This window comes from Artemia franciscana, chromosome 3 (assembly GCF_032884065.1).
Source record: "Artemia franciscana chromosome 3, ASM3288406v1, whole genome shotgun sequence".
Taxonomy (NCBI): domain Eukaryota; kingdom Metazoa; phylum Arthropoda; class Branchiopoda; order Anostraca; family Artemiidae; genus Artemia; species Artemia franciscana.
In genome coordinates this window covers 23,446,741-23,468,139 of record NC_088865.1, presented here as the reverse complement: position 1 = coordinate 23,468,139, position 21,399 = coordinate 23,446,741, and the positions used below count along the sequence as shown (strand labels likewise).

The 21,399-nt window shown below is 36.4% G+C and overlaps 1 protein-coding gene across 4 annotated transcripts in view; it reads left to right on the top strand.

Moving 5' to 3' along the window:
- The window catches only part of LOC136025045 (transforming acidic coiled-coil-containing protein 2-like), a 189,620-nt gene that overhangs the window by 139,069 nt on the left and 29,152 nt on the right, over positions 1 to 21,399 (top strand). For 3 of the 4 annotated variants that reach the window (XM_065700714.1, XM_065700718.1, XM_065700715.1), the window contains 3 exons: positions 1,824 to 1,971; positions 5,343 to 5,485; positions 11,972 to 12,229. The exons of the other annotated variant lie outside the window; for it this stretch is intronic. In XM_065700714.1, the coding sequence (XP_065556786.1) occupies positions 1,824 to 1,971; positions 5,343 to 5,485; positions 11,972 to 12,229 (549 nt within the window). The remainder of the gene's footprint in view (positions 1 to 1,823; positions 1,972 to 5,342; positions 5,486 to 11,971; positions 12,230 to 21,399) is intronic. 4 annotated transcript variants of the gene reach the window in all.

Below are 21,399 nucleotides of genomic sequence, written 5' to 3'. Positions count from 1 at the left end.
ATTAATGTGTTTTATATGAAAAATGTTTCAATTAAAAGCAGCAAATTGAATTGAGAATTGAAAACATATTAAGTTAACAAAGCTTTCCCAGCAAATAGCAAACCTAAAATGACAATACAATGATTGAAATACAAAACTCAAAACGACTGGAATATGTCTTACAAAACGATCAATGATTGTATATTTTTATGATGATATATTTTTTTTTATGTATATTTTTCATATGAAAGACTTCACAAGTGCTTGGTTGTGCTTACCACCAGACAGTGGACACCGATAAAAAATATACTATAATGTGAAATCTGCCATACGGCTTTTTCCATTTTTACAAGTTGTCAAATATAGTAGATAACAATAAGCTAAGTTCGTTAGGGCTTTAATTTTGGAAAAAAAAAGAAAAAAAATTCATGTGACAAATACTTGGAATAGCTATTCTCGAAAACTGCACTATAATATTTTCTGAAAATAGGCATACTACTGTTTTCCGGTGTGAAAGGCGATCTAGATAGATTGCGACTGTTAGAAAATTTGTTTCCTCCTTCCAACCCCCTTAATATTTTTTTTTATAAATCGTCTTCTTACTGAAATTAGAAACCTCTTGAAGATTGAAAGCCTTGAGTATAAGTTGAAGGAGTTTCAAAATGCAATTTGTTTGCAATGTGGTTTATTCCAAGCCTCTAAAGACATTCTCGTTTGATAGTTGTAAAGTGAGTCTCGGATTCTTAAGTGCTTTGCATTAAATGCTATGCATTGCGACAAGATAAGTGTTCGTTTTCCGGTATGAGAAAATGATCTAGATAGATTACTGGTTTGAGAAAATTTGTTCAGGGCCGTAATTTTAGAGTAAAAAATCTACTAATAGATACCCTGACGTCTAGTACCCTAATGGTATTATTTTCTACTGTGAGTAAAATAAAATGAAATCAAAGTTGTTTTGTGGAACAGATTAAGAAAATGTCTCTTTTTTTACCGAGCGAAGTTTAGTCCCCTGGTACTATTTCTGTAAATGAAGAAATGAAACCTAAAAAGAACGGAAATAGCAATAAACATTGAAGCCAAACTGAAAGCGAGCATGTTTGAATGTTTGGTTTAAGGAAGAAACATGTTTGATGTAAAATATTTTAGCAGTTAATTTAGTTTTAAATATGTAGTCCTAACGTATAGAAAATCAGTTGGCTTAACAAAACTTTCAATTCGAAGGCATCTATATGGTTTTAACTATTAACTCAAGTTAATAGTTAGCCATCTATTAGCTGAAGGGTTACAAAATGACCCTATAGCCTTTTGGGGATTTGATAGTAGCAACACCTGCCGTCTTTGTGGTAATTATTATATGGTTGGTTTTTGTAAGGGTGTCCCTCATGTTTGGCCTGAATGATTCTTGAGAAATTTTTTTCAATATGGCTTGAAATTGTTGCATGTTCGGATGATTTAAAACTACATGCTGTAACTTTTGAAATAACTGTCGCCTCAAAAAGTGCCTTTGAATTCGCAAATATCCCAACTGTCTGTTTTACAAAAAGAAGTCAACACTAAGTTTAGTACCTTCCATTATAATTCGAATTTTGCATTTACGAATGAAACAGAATTTGTCCATTAAACAGTCCATTTTTCTCTTTTTTCGGCTAATTATCTTCAGCGTAGTGACAGCTATAATTTCTGTAATATTTTTTTTCCTGTTTCTACTGATTTGTTGTGGATAGTTTAGTGACTTTGAATACCGTTGGACTTTTTATCAATTATGGTACTCCTTTTTCTTTCATTCAATGTCAATGTAGCATTTTGTTGTATGATGTTAAACAACAGTAAACTTTATTTTACAGGAAGAATCATTGGCCCAGTCGGAGGAAGAGATTTTAGCTCAAGAAGCTGAATCAGTTTGTGAAGAAATTGTCAATCTTTCACGGAATTTAGAAGACGATGAAATGGAACTAGAAATGGATACAGCAAGCTCCAACAATAAACAGACAAGTATGTACTATTAATATGTTCGGTTTAAACCCTTTAAATACTACTTTTTGAACTTATTTTTAAATAACTTTGTGAAACATATCTTAAACTAAATAGCTAATTAGCAAAATTAGGTTAACGACGAAATATATATATACATATATATATATATATATATATATATATATATATATATATATATATATATATATATATATATATATATATATATATATATATATATATATATATATATATATATATATATATATATATATATATATATATATATATATATATATATATATATATATATATATATATATATATATATATATATATATATATATATATATATATATATATATATATATATATATATATATATATATATATATATATATATATATATATATATATATATATATATATATATATATATATATATATATATATATATATATATATATATATATATATATATATATATATATATATATATATATATATATATATATATATATATATATATATATATATATATATATATATATATATATATATATATATATATATATATATATATATATATATATATATATATATATATATATATATATATACTATCTTTATAAACGAGCAGTGATTAATGTAAAACAACACTTATATGCAGTCTACCCACGCAACCCCACCCTCCACTAAATTGCTTCTTGGTATGTATTCAATACTTGTATCAAAGTTTCAATAGAGCGACAATTACTAGTGACTGTAACATATTTTTTCAGACCCTAATACAGGCATTGGGAGAATTCAAGTTAGACTTAAATGTAGACTTAAATGATTGGAGTCTGATTTGAAAAGTAAGATGGAAGAAAACTACCAGATATCAAACAGTTTGCAGTAATGTTTGCGGTAACATTACTGATTTTAAATGTGCGGTTCGGATTTTAAATATATACAATTCGTTAAATTAAATGTTACCCATCAAAAGCTACGAGAATGAGAAAATTTGCCTGATTTTCAAGAAAGGGGAAAACAACCCCAAAACGTTGCGTAATACTAAATATCCCAACGTAAGATTCAGCATATCAGAGAACCCTACCGTTGATGTTTCAAGCTCCTATCTACAAAAATGTGGAAATTTGAATTGTTTTGCCAGAAGAAAGATCACGGATGCGGGTTTTTTTGTTTTTTTTTTCTAGGGGTGATCCTATAGAACCAATGGTCCTATAAAATCGTTAGAGGGCCCAAGCGAACGGAAATTAAAACTTCTAGTGCCCTTTTTTTAGTGACCAAAAAGATCGTATTACTGGAAAGTGTCGTTTTCTGTCTTTTTGTGGTACCAAACCATGATTTTCACCCCAAAGAGAACCAAGTTGCTATCGATTGAAAATTCTGAGTTGATTTAAAAGTATCAAAAACTATATAATGAACTTTCCAGTTGTTGAGGAAGCAATACCGCACGATATCGCTTTCGTTCCTAAAAAGCCACTTAGTATATACAAGATAAATGCCTAATATGGACATTTATCTTAATGCTTAGGGAGAAATTGATATTTTACTCCTTTTAATTACCTGGAAAACTTTAGGTCTGTGCCTTTACTATTGGTGCTAAGGGTGGTGGGTCATTGTCTCATTACGATATCTTTTTCTTTGTAGCATAAAAATATTAAATTCGCATGCCTACCGGCACATAAGTGGTAAAGGTGAGGTGAGGCATCCTTATTCTTGCCAGGAATCTTCTTGGGAGGGGGCGGGGCAAGTGCTACCACAAGGTTTATTTTCAGTCATTTATATGGTATTATTTATCTTTTCCTATTTATGTACAATGTTTCAATCTATTTAGATATATGTGTGAAATGTACTCACGATGTGGTAGTTTATTTCATTGATATGGAGGGTAAGAAAATTCAACTGAGGAATATAGGAGTAAACAATCCCCTGACGTAAAATGTATGTTTCCCACCCCCAACAGAATTTCCTGTGAAAGTTTTGATTCAATCCTCTAGCCATGATACAAAACAAGCTAGATTTTTCAGAACACGCATGAAACCTGTCATAATTTCTATAGAATCTTGCTGTGTAATGAGACAAACAAAGGCTCGCTTGACAGAAAATAGAGCTATGTTTTAATTAGCGCCCCAGTTAACGCAACCCGGGTTCAATTTGTAAAATTTTGACATCTTGTGGATATTTTTCGTCTTTTGGGGAAGGAAAAAATGGTCCGTTGTTAGGTCCTTGGCGACACTGAAAGTATAAATTCAAGTGGCAAATTCAAAATTAAAAAGTATACTGGTGGCAGTTGTTTTTTAAGTCATGTGTTCAAATCCTGTTGCCCCATCCATCAGTTGTGCGGTGGTGTAGTGACCTTGATCTCCGCTTGGCAACACGGGACCAAGAGGTTGAACTCAGCTATAGCAAACTCCGTTGACCTAAGTAGTCAAAAAGTGCTGGTCTCCAATACATACATGCTTTTTTTTATAAGAAAGATTTTTTTTTTCAAGAGGATCATAGTATTAATTAACCGACTCAATGCTTGCAGTTGGTTAATTCCGTATTAAAAAGCATTAGTTTACTTAATCTGAAATTGCCGTTGAAAATAAAAAGCGTTCAATGTGCTATTCTAAGCTGACACATGAAGCACTAAAGAGTAAAATGTCGATGTGATTTAATTTTCTTAATACTATTTCAAGCGCTGCTCAGCTTCAGAGCTCTGGCGTATGACCTCTCATGATTGGGATAGAATTGAAGTGTAATAAAGCTGAAGAAGCAAGCTATTTAATCATGTGCTTAAGGTAAATGGGTGTTTTCAGTAAAAGTACATATCCAATCTGGAGAGCAATCATTATTGTAAGGCTCTATGAGAAAATTATACAGAAGTTTTAAAATAAAACTTAAGATATGTTTGTTATTTTCCAGATTACGCCTATATTCTTCAATAATTTCTTCCAAAGTTGACTAATATAATTCGTTAATTAAATATTTTTAATAAGCAGGGCCCTAAAAACTTGAAAGCCCTTGCGATTCAGTAATAAAGCATCTTTTTCACTTCGGTTGCATCCCAATTCTAGAAAGTACTACAAACTGGGACTTTGAGGAACTCGGGATAAGATTATTTGTTATCCACGCGCTATTTTCATCAAAATGTGAAGTTACTTTGCTAAGTAACTTAGTAACTCTGTCACTTAGTGTCCTCTTCAAGTTGTTAGCACACACGATTTGCAATAAAGATCCAAGAACAGAACCCTGCGGGCCGTGGAATGCCAGTTATATACCGTAGTACTGAAATAAGGTTTTGCATTGAATTGTAATCGATGTTGATGAAAAAAGTAATTTAGCCCTCAGTTCATGGAAGTTCAGTTTACACATAACAGCTGTTTCCCTTCTTACAGCTACAAATTCGAATGTTAGTCACAGAGAAAGCCCTCGTAAGCCAGAAGTGGATTCAAGGACATTTAAAATACCCTCTAATAGAGCACCGAGGAAAAGTATTCTTCCATCGGAAGCCCATACCACTATTGATGAGAGACCAAAGGTAAGAATGGCTACTATAATTTTTGTTTTATGTTGCATGCGAGCCCCCAGTTTCAAGTGTGTGTTTGAAAGCTATTTTATATTAAAAAAAATCATTGGTTGAAGTTTTCTCCTTCCCATCCCCTCCTCTATAAGGGGTGGGGACAAGGAGATTCACCTGTCTGTACCTCAGACTAATGTATCTTCCATTTTATATTAGTATACATTTTTTTTTCTGGCCTCGTTTTACTGAAAGGATAATCATAGAAAACTAAGCAAGGCCACGTCGACCACATGTAGTGAGATATGGGGCCCCTTTTAGATGTTGGGACTGATCGAGGATGCCACACCACCTTTTTGTGCACTTTGGACCCCCTCAACTCTTTGTTTAATGACTGACGCTTTATCAGTTCATTTTAACCGAAAGGTGGACATATATAACCTTATTAAAATCAGAATCATGCAAGGATTGATAATCCTTTTGGCTGATGAATCTCCTTCGGCTGGTGAATCCACGCCTGAATCTCCTTGCTCTCCCAACCTCGTATCAATTACTTTGTCAGCCTTTCGAGTTAGAATTATAAGCCACAGCAAATTATAAGAAATAAACTTACATAAAACTTATGCATTAATAAAGTACTGTATAGCATGTTTACATTAGGTGTGAGTCGCATAGAGATTCAGGTCTCCTCTCTTATACGCCGCCAATATTCTCTTATAATACACAATTCTTCAAAAAATTATTTGGACATTATTGAGAATAAGCTTTTTTTTATTTTAACTGCAAGTTTTGTAAGACAGACAAATAAAGTTACAAATGTATAAAACCAATGTGGTCATATATTGTAGGGCCACAATATGTGGCCTCTCTTATAGGCCACATTACCAATGTGGCCTATAAGAGAGGAGACCCGAGTCTATATGCATTCTGGATGGGTATATACCTCTTTGCATGAGTAACTACTCACACTTAATGTGAACATGCTACACAGTCCTTTATTAATTGTTTGAGGAAGAAATTACAGTATTGCTGGATACTTAAAAAATCTCAGAATTTGGATGTCCTTTGGTCACACTGATGGAGCACAAGAAGATAAATTGTGTATTTTGCTCCCTTTTTTTAAACTGAGCTATTACTACTACTAACAACTCACTTCAGTACCAAGCCACATGTGGCCGACACAGCTACGAACACTTCTCCTCTTTCCCAATCTATTTAAAGCCTCCCTCTTTACACCCTAAAAATAAGGTCCTATTTCCGTTAAGCCCTTCCTAAACACCTGCTCCCACCCCGTTCGGGGACGACAGGCTTTTCGTTTGTCCCTGGATGGTTGACCGAAGAGGACAATCTTAGGCAATCTGTCATCCTTCATTTGCAGAATGTGTCCTAGCCATCTCAACCTTTCTCTCATTATAGCTCTAGAAAACGGGATAGAGCCACATTTTTCGTGCAGCTTGCTGTTTGAAATACGGTCAGTCAGACGGTTACCTAAAAAAAAAAATCTGTTGACAATTTCTCTGGAAAATATCTAATTTTTAATTGCTCTCCCATAGCCTTTTTTGTGCTCCTTAGGACAAATTCAATCGAAGCGATTCACGTAAGGACCTCCTCCGTATTTTAAAGCGCCTACGGTCAAGAATCATGCTGATCGATCACAAGTCGTTCATTTTATTAACATTTTCGTCTAGGAAAGTCCCATCACTGTTGCTTCTAACATTCAAATCTTGGTTCGCAGACTTATCTGCCTGTTCTTTCAAACTTTTTTCAACTGCAAAAAAAAAAAAAAAAAAAAAAAAAAAAAAAAAAAAAAAAAAAAAAAAAAAAAAAAAAAAAAAAAAAAAAAAAAAAAACACCCTGGGCCTTGGCTTTTCTACTTTTAACATCTTCACTACGTCCACCATCATGACTAATAATACTACCTAGGTAGGTGAAGCTATCCACTTCTTCGATCTTATGGTTGCTTAACATGAACTTTTCCTCTTCACTTTTTCCCAGTCTAAGCGACTTAGTCTCCTTATTAGTAATTTTCAAACCTATTTTTGCGCCATGGACTCGCAAAACCTCCAAAAAAAACGTTCATTTCACCAATATTTTCATCTAGAACACTCAAATTATCAGTGTAGTCTAAGTCTAGGTGAGTTTTACTTTCCCATTTGATTCTATGCTCTCCCATAGCCTTTTTTGCGCTCCTTAGGACAAATTCAATCGAAGCGATTCACGTAAATGGGAATAAAACACAACCTTGCTTAAATCCTGATTTAATATGAAACCAGCTACTAACCTCATTTCCTTTCTTAGTTGCAGTAACGTTATTCTCATACTTCCCCTTTTTCAAAAATCGTATTCATAATCTTCAGTAATTTATCTCTTATTGTACAAGCCCTGTATTTAAGAAGCACATTTTCGAAAATACCAGCACCTGGGGCCATATTATTCAAGCATAGAAAAGTTTGAAAAGCAGCTTTTCAAACATAACATCTCAAAGCATTGTTCGTTTTGGGGTAAAAATTCCCCACCAGCCGAAAACAGTCGCTCCGCGGGTGCAGACGATGAAATTAAACAGTTAAATTTTCCGAAGACTTTCATTGCTCTTGGGTAGTCTCAGAAATTCGGTCGAGAATTACTTCAACAACTGGAGTCTTCACCCAACTAAATCACTCTCTATGGAACCAGAAAAATGTTCGTTTGACGACAAGAATAAGGACATATTAGGCCCTTGTTCGGTCTGTTTTACTATTTTTACTATGCGGCTGCGAGACGTGGGCGTTCGACATTCAAGCCCTGAGCATATTTGACCATTCATGTCTAAGGAGAATTATTGGCATTAAACTTCGTGGTCGAGTCAGTAATGACGAACTCCGCAAAGCCTGCCATCAGCGGTTTGATTCGGCCACTATAATTAAACAAAGAAGACTCCAATGGTTCGGCCATACACTTCACCTCCCACACCACACCTTCGTCAATAAAGCCCTCAGATGTACACCTCCTCTGGGATGGAAAAAGCGACATAGGGGACAGAAAAAAACGTGGCTCGCCTGCATCAAGGCTGACCTAGACCCAATCGCTGGCTTCAAGAAGTATGGACAAATATGGGAAAAGTCCTGGCTCGAATTGATTGAACCACTTGCGAACAACCGAGACTATTGGCTTACTACAATTACGAAGCTACTGGAAGCCAGGGAGAGCTGAGATGCTTGAGTTCTGCTGCAAGTAAGTGTAAGTAGCATGGTTAATTCTTTTCGCCAACCAGCCATATATGAAAGAGCTTCCACCTTCACGTTATTTCCATCGCGTTCAAGTTTCTCTGAATTGTTTGCGATAGTTTCTTTGTCACCTTTGAGAAAGTCTTCATAACTAGAAAATTAGATAGCTTTATCAGTTCTGTCAGCCTCTTAACATTTTTGGGAGCTTCAACCTTTCTTTCTTTTCTACCAAGAATTTAACACCTACATATTAAATCTTGCTTGGGAACCACTTAAGTTTGCAATAAGGATGACCTGAAGTGGCAACAACGAGGTAATGATCCCTCTGTATATGGTTCTTACCGTCCAATTACCGTATCTTCTGTTTTATGTAAATTAATGGAGTTGCTTGTAATTAATGATGTAAATGTATGTTGTTATTCCCCGGATTCACAGTTCGGATTTAAAAAGGGTGTAAGCAGAGATCATATCCACAGCCTTATTGCAAATCTTTTAATTGAATCGAGGGAGATTGGGGAGCCCCTAGTTTTTGGTATTCATGATGTGCGTCGAGCTTTCGACTCTAGTATACACTCGCATTCGCTACTTTCGGCTGTGGCTCGAGGTCTTGACCATTCCATTGTAACGTGTTTTAGAAGTATGTATAGAAAGCTCCATGTTAGAATTAAGGTACCTGTTGATGGGGGCTTTGTTTTGTCTGAGAGTATGATTCCTGTACGAAAAGGGATTCGTCAAGGTGCTATTACCTCTCCTCCTCTTTATAATAATAGCGTCCTTGAGGCGCAGTCGCATACGATCACTAGTTGTATTTATCGCAGACTTGATGTTTCAGTATTGAATTATGCTGTTGTTGTTTTAAACTTATGCCGCTGTGTGCCTCCAATTGAGGAAAATTTTACCATCTTAAATGTTTATTATGCTAAAATTGGCCTATCATTTAATGCTAGTAAAAGCGTTATACTTGTTTTTGACCCCAAGGGTAATGATGATGTTTCCTATGAGGGAAAGTTCGGTGATGAGGTGATTTCTTCTTCCAAATCAATGACTTATCTTGGGCTCCCTATTGGCCATAATATGAAGACAACCCGTGAAGGCCTGATCGGAAATTTCAATGAAAAGGCTCGAAAGGCTTATGGTGCTTTAATATTTTGTAGAGCACGTTATAACCTCAGCATTTGCTCGCGTTTATATAATGCTTGTGTATCCCCTCACTTGCTAGTGCTTTCGCCTTTTTGGATTGTTTTTACTGATAGGGATAAGAAGTATATCAGATCCCTCTTCTTTAAGTATGCGAAGTATATTTTGGGCTTACCACCTTGGACACGTAACACTAGAATTTTAGTTAAGTATAATTTGTGCGACCCTTTAATGATTGTAATGAGACGAAAGTACCGGTTTGCTTCATCACTTGATCATAAACATAGTCTTTTTTCAAGCTATTAGCCAGCGCCTTTGAATGTATTGTTTATTTATATTTATTTATTTTCTGTTTAAATTGTTTTCTGTTAACTTTGTGTGTCATTCGTTTGTGTGCTTTTTCCTTTTTCTTTTATTATCTTTTCATACACCATTGTGTGACATTTCATGTCTAGTTGTAATGGGTAATAAAATTATTTACTTATTTAATCTTTGGCATGAAAAAGTCTCTCGTCCAGGATAGTAGACAATCTTTTTTCCAGACCAAGAAGAAGAGCATATACCAGTGGATGGCAAAACCTCACTAAATCTTTCAGCTTTTTAAACTTCTTTTCAAAAGATCGAATTGTAGGGAAAATTGTACCAATGTAGCACTTTTCTTCCTCCTGAAGGATATCCAGAGCAACAGCTAATGGCACCATGATTGTCATGCATTCTTGTAGAAAATCTATGACAAGAGAATGAAACCTGGTTTTCTCTCGGGCATCACAGATATCATGAAGCCTCTATTTTTGTGAACGTCTATCAAACGTTTGACAGTGTAATATTTTGAATGCCATCGAGTTGTTCACAGGCCTGATGAGCTCTCTGTCGTAAACCTTTTTGACAGCATCTGTGGCTTTTGAGCTCTTGTTATCAGCGTCCCAGGGAGCAGTAAACTCCGGTAAAAGTGATATAGTACTGCTGCTTATATGCATAATCATCCAAGGCTTAATCAGCATCTGTGGATGCAAGTAAATTGACTGTATGTCTGAAACATCTGAAATGATGACGAAGTAGGAAATACTCGAAGTATTATCAGTCCCTCCGATTACTAAGAACTACTCCAACATTTAAAAACAAGAATAAGTCATTTTGACCTGCTTGGTCTTCATTCTCATCACCACTTACTTGACCGTCATCACTAGAGATTGTCGGAAATTCTCTAAATGCTTTACTGAAGTTTGAACTATTGTAAGTTGATGCTCCGTGTACCTTTCTTTCAACCGCAATTTCATGTCTCGCAAAGACACCATTCATTTGCTCAGTGATTTTGTCGTAAGTATACAAGCCCTTAAAACGTGAACATGCAAGAACAAAAGATTTTCACCCAAGATCCCCGTCACGCAAATGGGCAGTCACTCCAAAGTAGCTTTTGTTGACAAAATGTCCTCAGTGAAGGGCATATAGTCTGTCACTTTAAACTGACGTTATAAAGCCTTCTTTACCTCACAGCTGAAATGCCCTTATCTACATCTATTTATCCGTTAATCTAAAATAAAGCTGTCCATTCAAAACAAAAGACAATTCAACATACTCTGTCTTTCCTTGTTTAGAAATTTCAGCTACTGGACACTATTTCAGGAAAGTAGAATCTGATTCAAAATGGTTGATCCAACAGTGGCGCAGTAATTGAATTCCCAATAAAGTTGATATTGAAATTGGACACCGATCTAAAAGTACTTGAGTACTTAAGTTCCCTCAAATACTTCTAGTTTTCACTTAAATAGAATACATATTACATATTAAATACATATTAAATAGAATGTTTTTACTGGATTCAGGTGATTTTCCATTTTCTATATCATATTGGTGACGTGAATTGACTGCTATCTATATCTGGCACGCATTGAGATGTATTATATAGGGCTTACGTATGGAAGGCGGGAGGGCAAGGCGAAAAATCCTTATAAAAAGACCAATTATATGAAAAACATAACGTAGAGTATCGTATTTGTATCGAGATTTAGGGGGGAATGCCCCCCTAATATATATAATATTAGGTATTTTAATATATATCATATTAGTAAATTTTAATTTACTAATATATTATATACCTAATATATTATAATATTAATATATATATATATATATATATGTGCATCAGTTTTTCGTTTTATTATTTTAGGAAAGTTTTGAAGAAATGAAAAAGCTACAAGAAGCCACTGCTAGCGAAGAATTCGTAGCTGGGAGTGCAGACATATTCAGTGACCCTGCTGATTTGGACTACCTGTCCGAAAAGGGTGGTAGAAAAAGAACAATTGCCAAAAATTCGTTATACACAAAATTTGATCCCATCGTTTCCATGTCCAGTCGAACTGGCCCAGATGGTACTGACAATCCATCAGATTCACAACCAAGTTTGGTATTGTTTAGTCCTAACAAGGTAATTATATTTCTGTTTTTTTTGGGTTTTCATTGAAAACATAAAGCAGCTGACTTAATTCTGATCATGTCAACTTACTCAACTGTTTGAATTTCAGCTCAGAATGAAATATTAGTTCTGCCTTTAGACAGACTTGCTACTTGTCCATGTAAAAAACAAAAAAAAAACAGCAAATGAACTGTCGATTTGCCGCCCTATGCTACAGCGGTAGCCGGCGTGCCACAGAGGAAGTACAAAATAGGTACCTCAGAATGTCGATCAGATGCCCTAAAGTGTAACAAAAGGACCAGATATCGAAAACAGTTTTGCGACAGGGGCTGGTTGATCTCCAGTTACTTTTGACTTATAAAAAGGACTAGAACTCTCAAATATGATCGAATGAGCATCCTCCGAAGTTTCTACGACCACCAGAGGGAGGCTGGGGATGAGGAATTTGCAGTCCTCCTCCTATACTTGATAAATTCTGCTAATTTTGGGGTTTAATATTACTCATTACCTTCATGATACTAGCGTAGACCAAAAATACTCCGAGAAGTCAATAGCGATTAGATATAAATTCTAACTCCACCCCCCTTCCTTAGAACTAATGCTGTATTTATCTGAAGGCTCAGTTGGAGTTAGGATGTTTCCGTATTAAAATGCACCCTTTGATGCATCTCCCTCGTCTAAAGCTTATACGACCACCCTTCAAATAAAACCTTACTTCTTAACAGTGGCCAACTTGCATAGACTACAGCCTTTGCTGCGGGGGCTGGAAGGGGAGTTGTCAAACCCGGAGGAATGGTTATTCGACCTTTGGACTATTTTGAACAGAATAGCTCAAAATTCTGATTGGATGCGTTTGGTAAAGTTGGAGGGAATAAATGGGGGGGAATTGCCCGGGGGGACAACTAGCCTTGATCGAACAATGGCTCTGAAGGATCGTTACCTTTTTTTATCTTTTGAGTGGAAATGCTAGATGCTGTTGTTTTTTTTTCTTTTTCTTTTATTTCTGTCTTTCTTTTTTAATAATCATAAAAGTAATAGTTGGCTATCTAATTAGGCTAGTTGAAGGGTTTTAGTGTAATATCTTGTATAATAAATCTACTACATACATTTTTTTTTTGAGGGTAGTGGGCTCCAAATTATCTCGTAAATGCTAGTGGGCTCCAAATTATCACTTTCCACATCTGTCTTGTCATCAGTTGAGTGCTAAAGACAAGTCTGTCGGTCTGTCGGTCCCGGTTTTTCTACTTTAGGCACTTCCAGGTAAGCTCGGACGATGAAATTTGGCAGGCGTACCAGGGACCGGACCAGATTAAATTAGAAATAGTTTTCCCGATTTGACCATCTGGGGGGGAGTGGGGGTCCGTTAATTCGGAAAAAATAGAAAAATTGAAGTATTTTTAACTTACGAACGGTTGATCAGATCTTAATGAAATTTGATTTTTGGAAGGATATCGTGTCTCAGAGCTGTTATTTTAAATCCCGACCAGATCTGGTGACATTGGGGGGGATTTGGGAGGGGGAAACCTAAAATTTTGGAAAACACTTAGAGTGGAGGGATCGGGATGGAACTTGGTGGGAAAAATAGACAAAAGTCCTAGATGCATGATTGACATAACTGGAACAGATCCGCTCTCTTTGGGGTAGTTGGGGGGGGGGGTTGATTCTGAAAAGTTAGAAAAAATGAGGTATTTTTAACTTACGAACGAATGATCGGATCTCAATTAAATTGGATATTTAGAAGGATACCGTGTCTCAGAGCTCTGATTTTAACTCCCGATTGGATCTTGTGACATTTGGGGGAGTTGGGTGGAGGAAACCTAAAATCTTGGAAAACACTTAAGAGTGGAGGGATCGGGATGAAACTTGGTGTAAAAAATAAGCACAAGTCCTAGATACATGATTGACATAACCAGAACGGATCCGCTCTCTTTGAGGTAGTTTGGGGGGGGGGGGGTTAATTCTGAAAAATTAGAAAAAATGATGTACTTTTAACTTACGAACGGGTGATCGGATCTCAATGAAATTTGATATTTAGAAGCATATCGTGTCTCAAAGCTCTTATTTTAAATTCCGACCGGATCTGGTGACATTGGGGGGAGTTTGGGGTGGGGGAACCTACAATCCTGGAAAACGCTTAGATGGGAGGGATCGGGATGAAACTTGGTGGGAAAAATAAGCAGAAGTCTTAGATGCGTGATTTACATAATTGGAACGGATCCGCTCTATTGGGGGGGGAATTCTGAAAAATTAGAAAAAATTACGTATTTTCAACTTACGAAGGAGTGATCGGATCTTCATGAAACTTCATATTTAGAAGGACCTCGTAACTCAGATCTCTTATATTAAATCTCAACCGGATCCAACGTCATTGGGGGGGGGGGGGGGCAGAAATTTTAGAAAATATTTAAGCGGAGAGATCAGGATGAAACTGGATGGGAAGAATAAAAACCTGTCTAAGATACGTGACTGACATAACCGGACCGGATCTTCTCTCTTTGGTGGAGTTGGGGGGGGGGGTAATTTTGAAAATTGAGGTATATATGTAACTTACGAAAGGATGACCAGATCTTAATGAAATTTGATATTTAGAAGGATCTTGAGCTTTAAAGCTCTAATTTTAAATTCCGACCAGATCCTGTGACATTGGGGAGAGTTGGAGGAGGAAACCGGAATTCTTGGAAAACGTGAAATTGGGGTATTTTTTATCTTACGAATAGATTATCGGATCTTGGAAATTTGATATTTAGAAGGAATTCATGTCTCAGAGCTCTTCTTTCAAATCCCGACCAGATCTTTTGACATTGGGGGGAGCTGGAGGGGGAAATCTTGAAAACACTTGGAGTGGAGGAATCGGGATGAAGCTTGGTGGATAGAATAAGCAAATGTCCTTGATACGTGATTGACGTAACCATAGTGGATTCGCTCTCTTTGGGGGAGTTAGGGGGATGGGTTCAGTTATTTAGCGAGTTGGGTGCTTCTGGACGTGCCAGGACGATGAAAATTGGTAGGCGTCTCAGGGAGCTCCATAAATTGACTTGATAAAGTCGTTTCTCCAGATTCGACCATCTGGGGGGCTAAAGGGAGAGGAAAAATTAGAAAAAACTAGGTATTTATAGCTTACGGGTGGGTGATCGGATCTTAATGAATTTTGATATTTAGAAGGACATCGTGACTCAGAGCTCTTATTTTAAATCCTGACCGGCATTAAGCCTCTGATTTTCCTTTTAAATCAATCTATTGATTCTTAGAATTGTGTTAGAGCTCATACCATATGAGCTCTTGGCTCTTAGCTCTTCTTGCCTCGTCACAAGTGCCATATGAGCTCTTAGCTCTTGTTATCTGTGGTGATCTTCAGTTTAGTATGGCCTTTACTTTTCTTTGGAAAAAAATTAATTTCTGTTTGTTTTTTATTGCCAAAGTTTCAAGTTTTTCAGCATTTCCATTTCAAAATCAAACTTTTCTTTTCAACATTAAAGCAGCATCAAAGTATCAAACATCAGAGTAACAATAAACAACTTTTACCACTAACAATTACTATCCGTAGCGCTGGAGCTTGGGCTGGGGCCGGGGGGGATTTTCATCCTGGAAGAATAGTTGTTTGGTCTTTTGACTATGTTGAAGAAACGGCTATCTCAAAATTTTGACTTTTGGGGAAAAGGGAGAAGGGCTGGTTGTCCTTTGATTATATTTTGACTTCAAACTCCAATCAACCGAGCCACCTCCAAAGTGAATACGAGCACCCCTTGCACAAAAACCTTCATTTTTCGTGGGAGGAGGGGCATTTTACGCCAGGGGGCTATTTTTCAGGGACGAAAACGCCGGCTCCTAAAAAGACTTGACAAAGATCGTCCTAATAGTTTCCGTGGACTTTCATTGCAATGGAATGTCTAATTACATTATCAAGAGATTAAGCATTGACCAGTTGGCAATAAGATTAGTAGCAACACTAGATAACTAAATTATAACTGTAGACTAAATGAATAGTTCTCATTAAATTATTTTATTATTTCAAATAAGCTTTTTTTTCATTTATTTGAAATGCTGGACGAGATCTATTTTAGAACACATATCGACCCATCGTAGACATGGCAATGACATCGATCTACTTCATTTGTCGCGATTTCCTCTAAATCCAAGTTTGTTGTTGATTAAGTGGGACACAGGGAGAACTGTTTTGAATAATACTTTATCCTTTACAAATTGAATTTCAAACGAACATGTCGAGTAAAAAAGAAGTTAATATTGTTTACAGTGTGACTTAATAAGTACCTATAATAGTCTTAGAATGTATATACAGTCCTATAAATAAAATCCATCAGGACAACCGAGCTCTTGGCTCTTAGCTCTTCTTGCCTTGTCAACTATATATATAAATCCATCAGGACAGAAGCCATAATCAGAGATAACGCTTTCCTGTTATTAAAAGCCATAAAGCCTTATGTATTTTTTTTCCACAGCCCCTTCATATGGTAGAGGTAGTCGTAGAAAATTTGGAGAGGGCACATTCGATTGAAAATTCAGTTCTAATGTCCTTTTTAAGGGTCGAAGAGATAGAAGGACAATCATCTCCTGTCTCGGTGTCTTTTTTACCTGTCTTTCCCTGAAATATAACTGATAAAAAATTTATGACAGCCATTTTGTTCAAAAAAAACCTAAAGGCCCAATAATTGTGCCTCAGATGATGACATGGCCCACCATAGCCCGGGGAAATGGCTGTAAGTTATGCAAGGTGCCCGTTGTTTACATATAGGATTCATTATCGGAAAGCGGGGTGTGTTTGATCCTCGGCATTCATAAAGGCTAAGGATGATAAGATGAAACCAGAAAATGTTGAGGGGGATGTTGAACTAAATCAAAAGACAGTATGTGTATCCAGGCTATCAAAAGACGTATCCGCAGTATTCCAGGAACGGGCAAGGGTATTAACTTGGAATATAAGTTCTTGGTCATCACTTATCAGAGATGTGTAGCACGATTACATAAGGAAACTTATCGCCCTCTCAAATTTACCTTTGTGAGAAACGAAAAATGGGATCCTGGTGTATGAGCTAGAGACACTTACATTTTTGTTCCAATCACGTCTGTTGTCCCTTTCAGTAGAGGTTCATATGCCTGTGAAGAAAGGCACTATTAGATAACGACCAATAAGAGGAAGCTTTCTCACTTTTGCACTCATTCTTGAAAAAAGGTAGAAAAGAGATTGAACCTTTCATTTTAGGAGTAACAAAATAATCCCACACAAGATCGTATCCAGGATTTTTTGGGGGGAGGGGGGTTACCATTTTTTTTTATCGCATAAAAATTTGTTTATATTTGTTTACGTTTTTACGAGTCCGACAAACATTTCTTTTTTGGGTGGGGGTTCAAACCCCCTCCCCCTCTGTTACGGCTTTGACCCCACACAAACAGAGCATACCATAAAAAGAAAACATTTTTCTATAATTAAAAACAAATCTGGGTCAGAATCGGGCTGAACACCCTTACTGATTATTACTATAATTCTTCCACAGAATTTTGAACCTCATAAGTTGATAAAAAGCAAGGTTAAAAAAATGAAGAAATGTTTTCCGGAGCTAATTTTGTTTGAAGCCCTGTTTTTGAAAGTTTCATTGACCTAGAAAATTGGGAACACGACTTGCTAAGAAGCTATTCATGCGTTTTATTACAACTTAGCATTATGATCAGTAAAATATATCATTGACTCGTATTTATAGGTATTTGGGTACTAGTTAATTATATGGAACACACCCAAGAAATGATATTAGGTCAATCCTAAGAAAATATAACCCTTATAATAATATGTTTTGGGCTATATATTTGCAAATTAGACGGGGGGGGGGAGATAAAGTGTTTGAACAGCACCCCTAACCAAACCTTCACCCCCCCCCCCTAATGTACAAATTTATAGCCCAAATTATACAAGTCCAATTTTCTGTTTAAGTCCAATGTATTGTGTAATTTGTCACTTTTCTTTGCGGCTATGAAGCTGGTTTTCTGAGATCTAACCTAAGTGTAATTCTTGAGCGTGTTCCGGTATGATTAACAAGTACCTTGTTATACCGAATGATTGTAAACCTTATGTCATAACGAAGAATAAAAATCTGACCTATTTACAGCCCCCCATGGGTCCTGCATCCGGAGTATTTTGCCCCTATCCCTCTTGTCGCCCCACTTCATTGAGGAATCTCCTCTCTCTGGAGTGGAAGAGTAATAAACGCCAAATAACTTATCTGGCACCTTTTCCATCACCCCTCCGCCTTGAAATCGTGATTATGAATCGTAGTGTATGTGCATCAGGGCGTAGTTAATATTAAACACCACCCTCTTGTAATGGAATTGACAGACCCACTCCTAAATATTATCATAATCACTAAAACCTTGCCAAAAACTGCCCATCCTACACCTAATAACCGATTAGTCGAAAATAAATTAACTTTGTATTTAGTCTTGTGTGGTGTATGTTGTGTGATGTATCGGGAAGATTTTAATTGGTCTGTGGTAGTTGGATGTGCTTTTCGTTATGTCCGAATTGGTAAAGAATTCTATATTATTAACTGAAGTAATTTTGCTCTTACAAAGCTTGGCAAATTATAATATAACTCGGTTTAACTGGGGTGATTGCTGCTGCCGCAGAGTTGGGACGTGTCCTTTGCAATGTGTGTGGTAATGATTTTTCTGGTTATGGTGTCAATTGTAACCTTGAAATAATTTCACTACCATAAATTAAATTTGCAAAGTATAAAGGACAGTTGTAGCCTGGATTCCGTTTCCGGAGGGAGGTTCAATCTGAATAAACTATAGATCGAGAGCAAACCTCTGCCATGCTTAGGTTCCAAAACCAACAGGCAGTCAAGTCTTCTATGAGATCATGAATCAATGTGTCTCCAACTCACTTTCTTTCTGGCCATATCATATGGAAGGGGTTGTCCTTGATACGCAGGAGAATGCCCAATTGATCGGAAATGAAAGCTTTAGTTTCGTTTGTAAGAGCTGAATGTTAATGGTGGGCAACCAGCCTCCTTCTCGTGCTTTTTCCCTTAAATACACCCTCCCCCCTGTACATCCCCCCTTCCTTGGTACTGCATCACAATTTTGAGTGCCATTTTTATAAGAAAAGTTGAAACAATTAATAAATATACCCCTGGGTTTTACATAGCTCCCATATCTCCTGGGGTAATGAGCCTAAATTGTTTAAATAACCCATTGTTCACAGATCGATTTTTGTAGGAAGGGCATGTATGCTTGACCTTGACTGTCTGATCGGCTTGGACCTCACGGGGATCATCCTTGGTCAAGATTTCTCAGCATTTCCTTTTATACTGTTTACTATTTCCTCTTATAGGTTGCCGTAATGTATATCAGACAGTTCGCGGTAACGAACTGTAGTAGGAGCGACCCGGCTCAATAGTAAACGAAACTCTAAAAAACGGAATTTCGGTACTAAAAGATTTTAAATATATAAGTGTTATCGAATTTAGTCTTACTCATTAAAAGTTACGAGCCTGAGAAAATTTGCCTTATTTTGGAAAATAGGGGGAAACACCCCCTAAAGTTATAGAATCTTAACGAAAATCACACCATCGCACCATCGCATTCAGGGTATCAGAGAACCTTATTGTAAAAGTTTCAAGCTCCTATCTACAAAATTGTGGAGCTTCGTATTTTTTGCCAGAATACCGATCACGGGTGTGTGTTTTCCAGGGGTCATCATATCGACGAAGTGGTCCTAGAATGTCGCACGAGGGCTCATTCTAACGTAAATGAAAAGTTCTAGTGCCCTTTTTTAAGTGACCAAAAAAATTGGAGGACACCTAGGCCCCCTCATATGCTCATTTTTTTCCAAAGTCAACGGATCAAAATTTTGAGATAGCAATTTTGTTCAGCATAGTCGAAAACCATAAATAACTATGTCTTTGGGGATGACTTACTCCCCCACAGTCCCCGGGGGAGGGGCTGCAAGTTACAAGCTTTGACCAGTGCTTACATACAGTAATGGTTATTGGGAAGTGTACAGACGTCTTCACGGGGATTTCTATGGTTTTTGGGGGAAGTTTAGGGGAGGGGGTTACGTGGGAGGATCTTTTCTTGGAGGAATATGCCATGGGGGGGAGAAATTCAATGAAGGAGTGCAGGCTTCTCTAATATTATTATAAAAAAAATGAAAAAATAAATATGAAAAAGTTTTTTCAACTGAAAGTAAGGAGCAGCATTAAAACTTAAAACGAACAGAGATTATTACGCATATGAGGGGTTATTCTCCTCCTAAATACCTCGCTCTTTACGCTAAAGTATTTTAGTAATTTCAACTATTTATTCTTTGGCCTTTCTGATTCAGGGGTCATTCTTCAAGAATTGGGACAAAATTTAAGCTTTACTGTAAAGAGTGATGTATTAACGAGGAGACAAACCCCCTCATATACATAATAAAAATATAAGAATATAGAAGTTCGTTACGTAAGTTAATTCTTAAGTTACGTATGTTTTTTACGTATATTTTTAACGTTCGTTAAAAATTAAAAGTTCTAGTTGCCTTTTTAAGTAATCGAAAAATTGGAGGGCAACTAGGCCTCCTCCCCCACCCCTTTTTCTCAAAATTGTCTGATCAAAACTAAGATAAAGCCATTTAGTCAAAAAAAGAATTAATATGAAAATTTCATTTTAATAATTTACGTGCGGAGAGCCAAAATCAAACATGCATTAATTCAAAAACGTTCAGAAATTAAATATAAAAAAAATTAGTTTTTTTTTAACTGAAAGTAAGGAGCGACATTAAACCTTAAAACAAACAGAAATTGCTCCGTGTATGAAAGTTGCTGTTCCCTTCTCAACGCCCCGCTCTTTAGGCTAAAGTTTTTTACTGTTTTACAAAGTGGAATTGAGAGAAAGTGTCAAACTTTAGCGTAAAGAGCAGGGTGTTGAGAAGAGAACAGCCAGTTTCATACACGGAGTAATTTCTGTTCGTTTTAAGTTTTGATTCCTTACTCTCAGTTAAAAGAACTAGTTTTTTTTTTATTTAATCCTTAAAATGACCTGCGTATCTGGGTACATCAAAAAACGTTATCTATCCCCGAAATTCAGAATATGTTATTTACAAAATCTCGGGAGCGGTTTGGGGGATTGAGCTGAGACTTCCAGGGAGGGTTTGAGGAAGGCCAAAGGTTTCATATTTGGTGGTTGTTGGA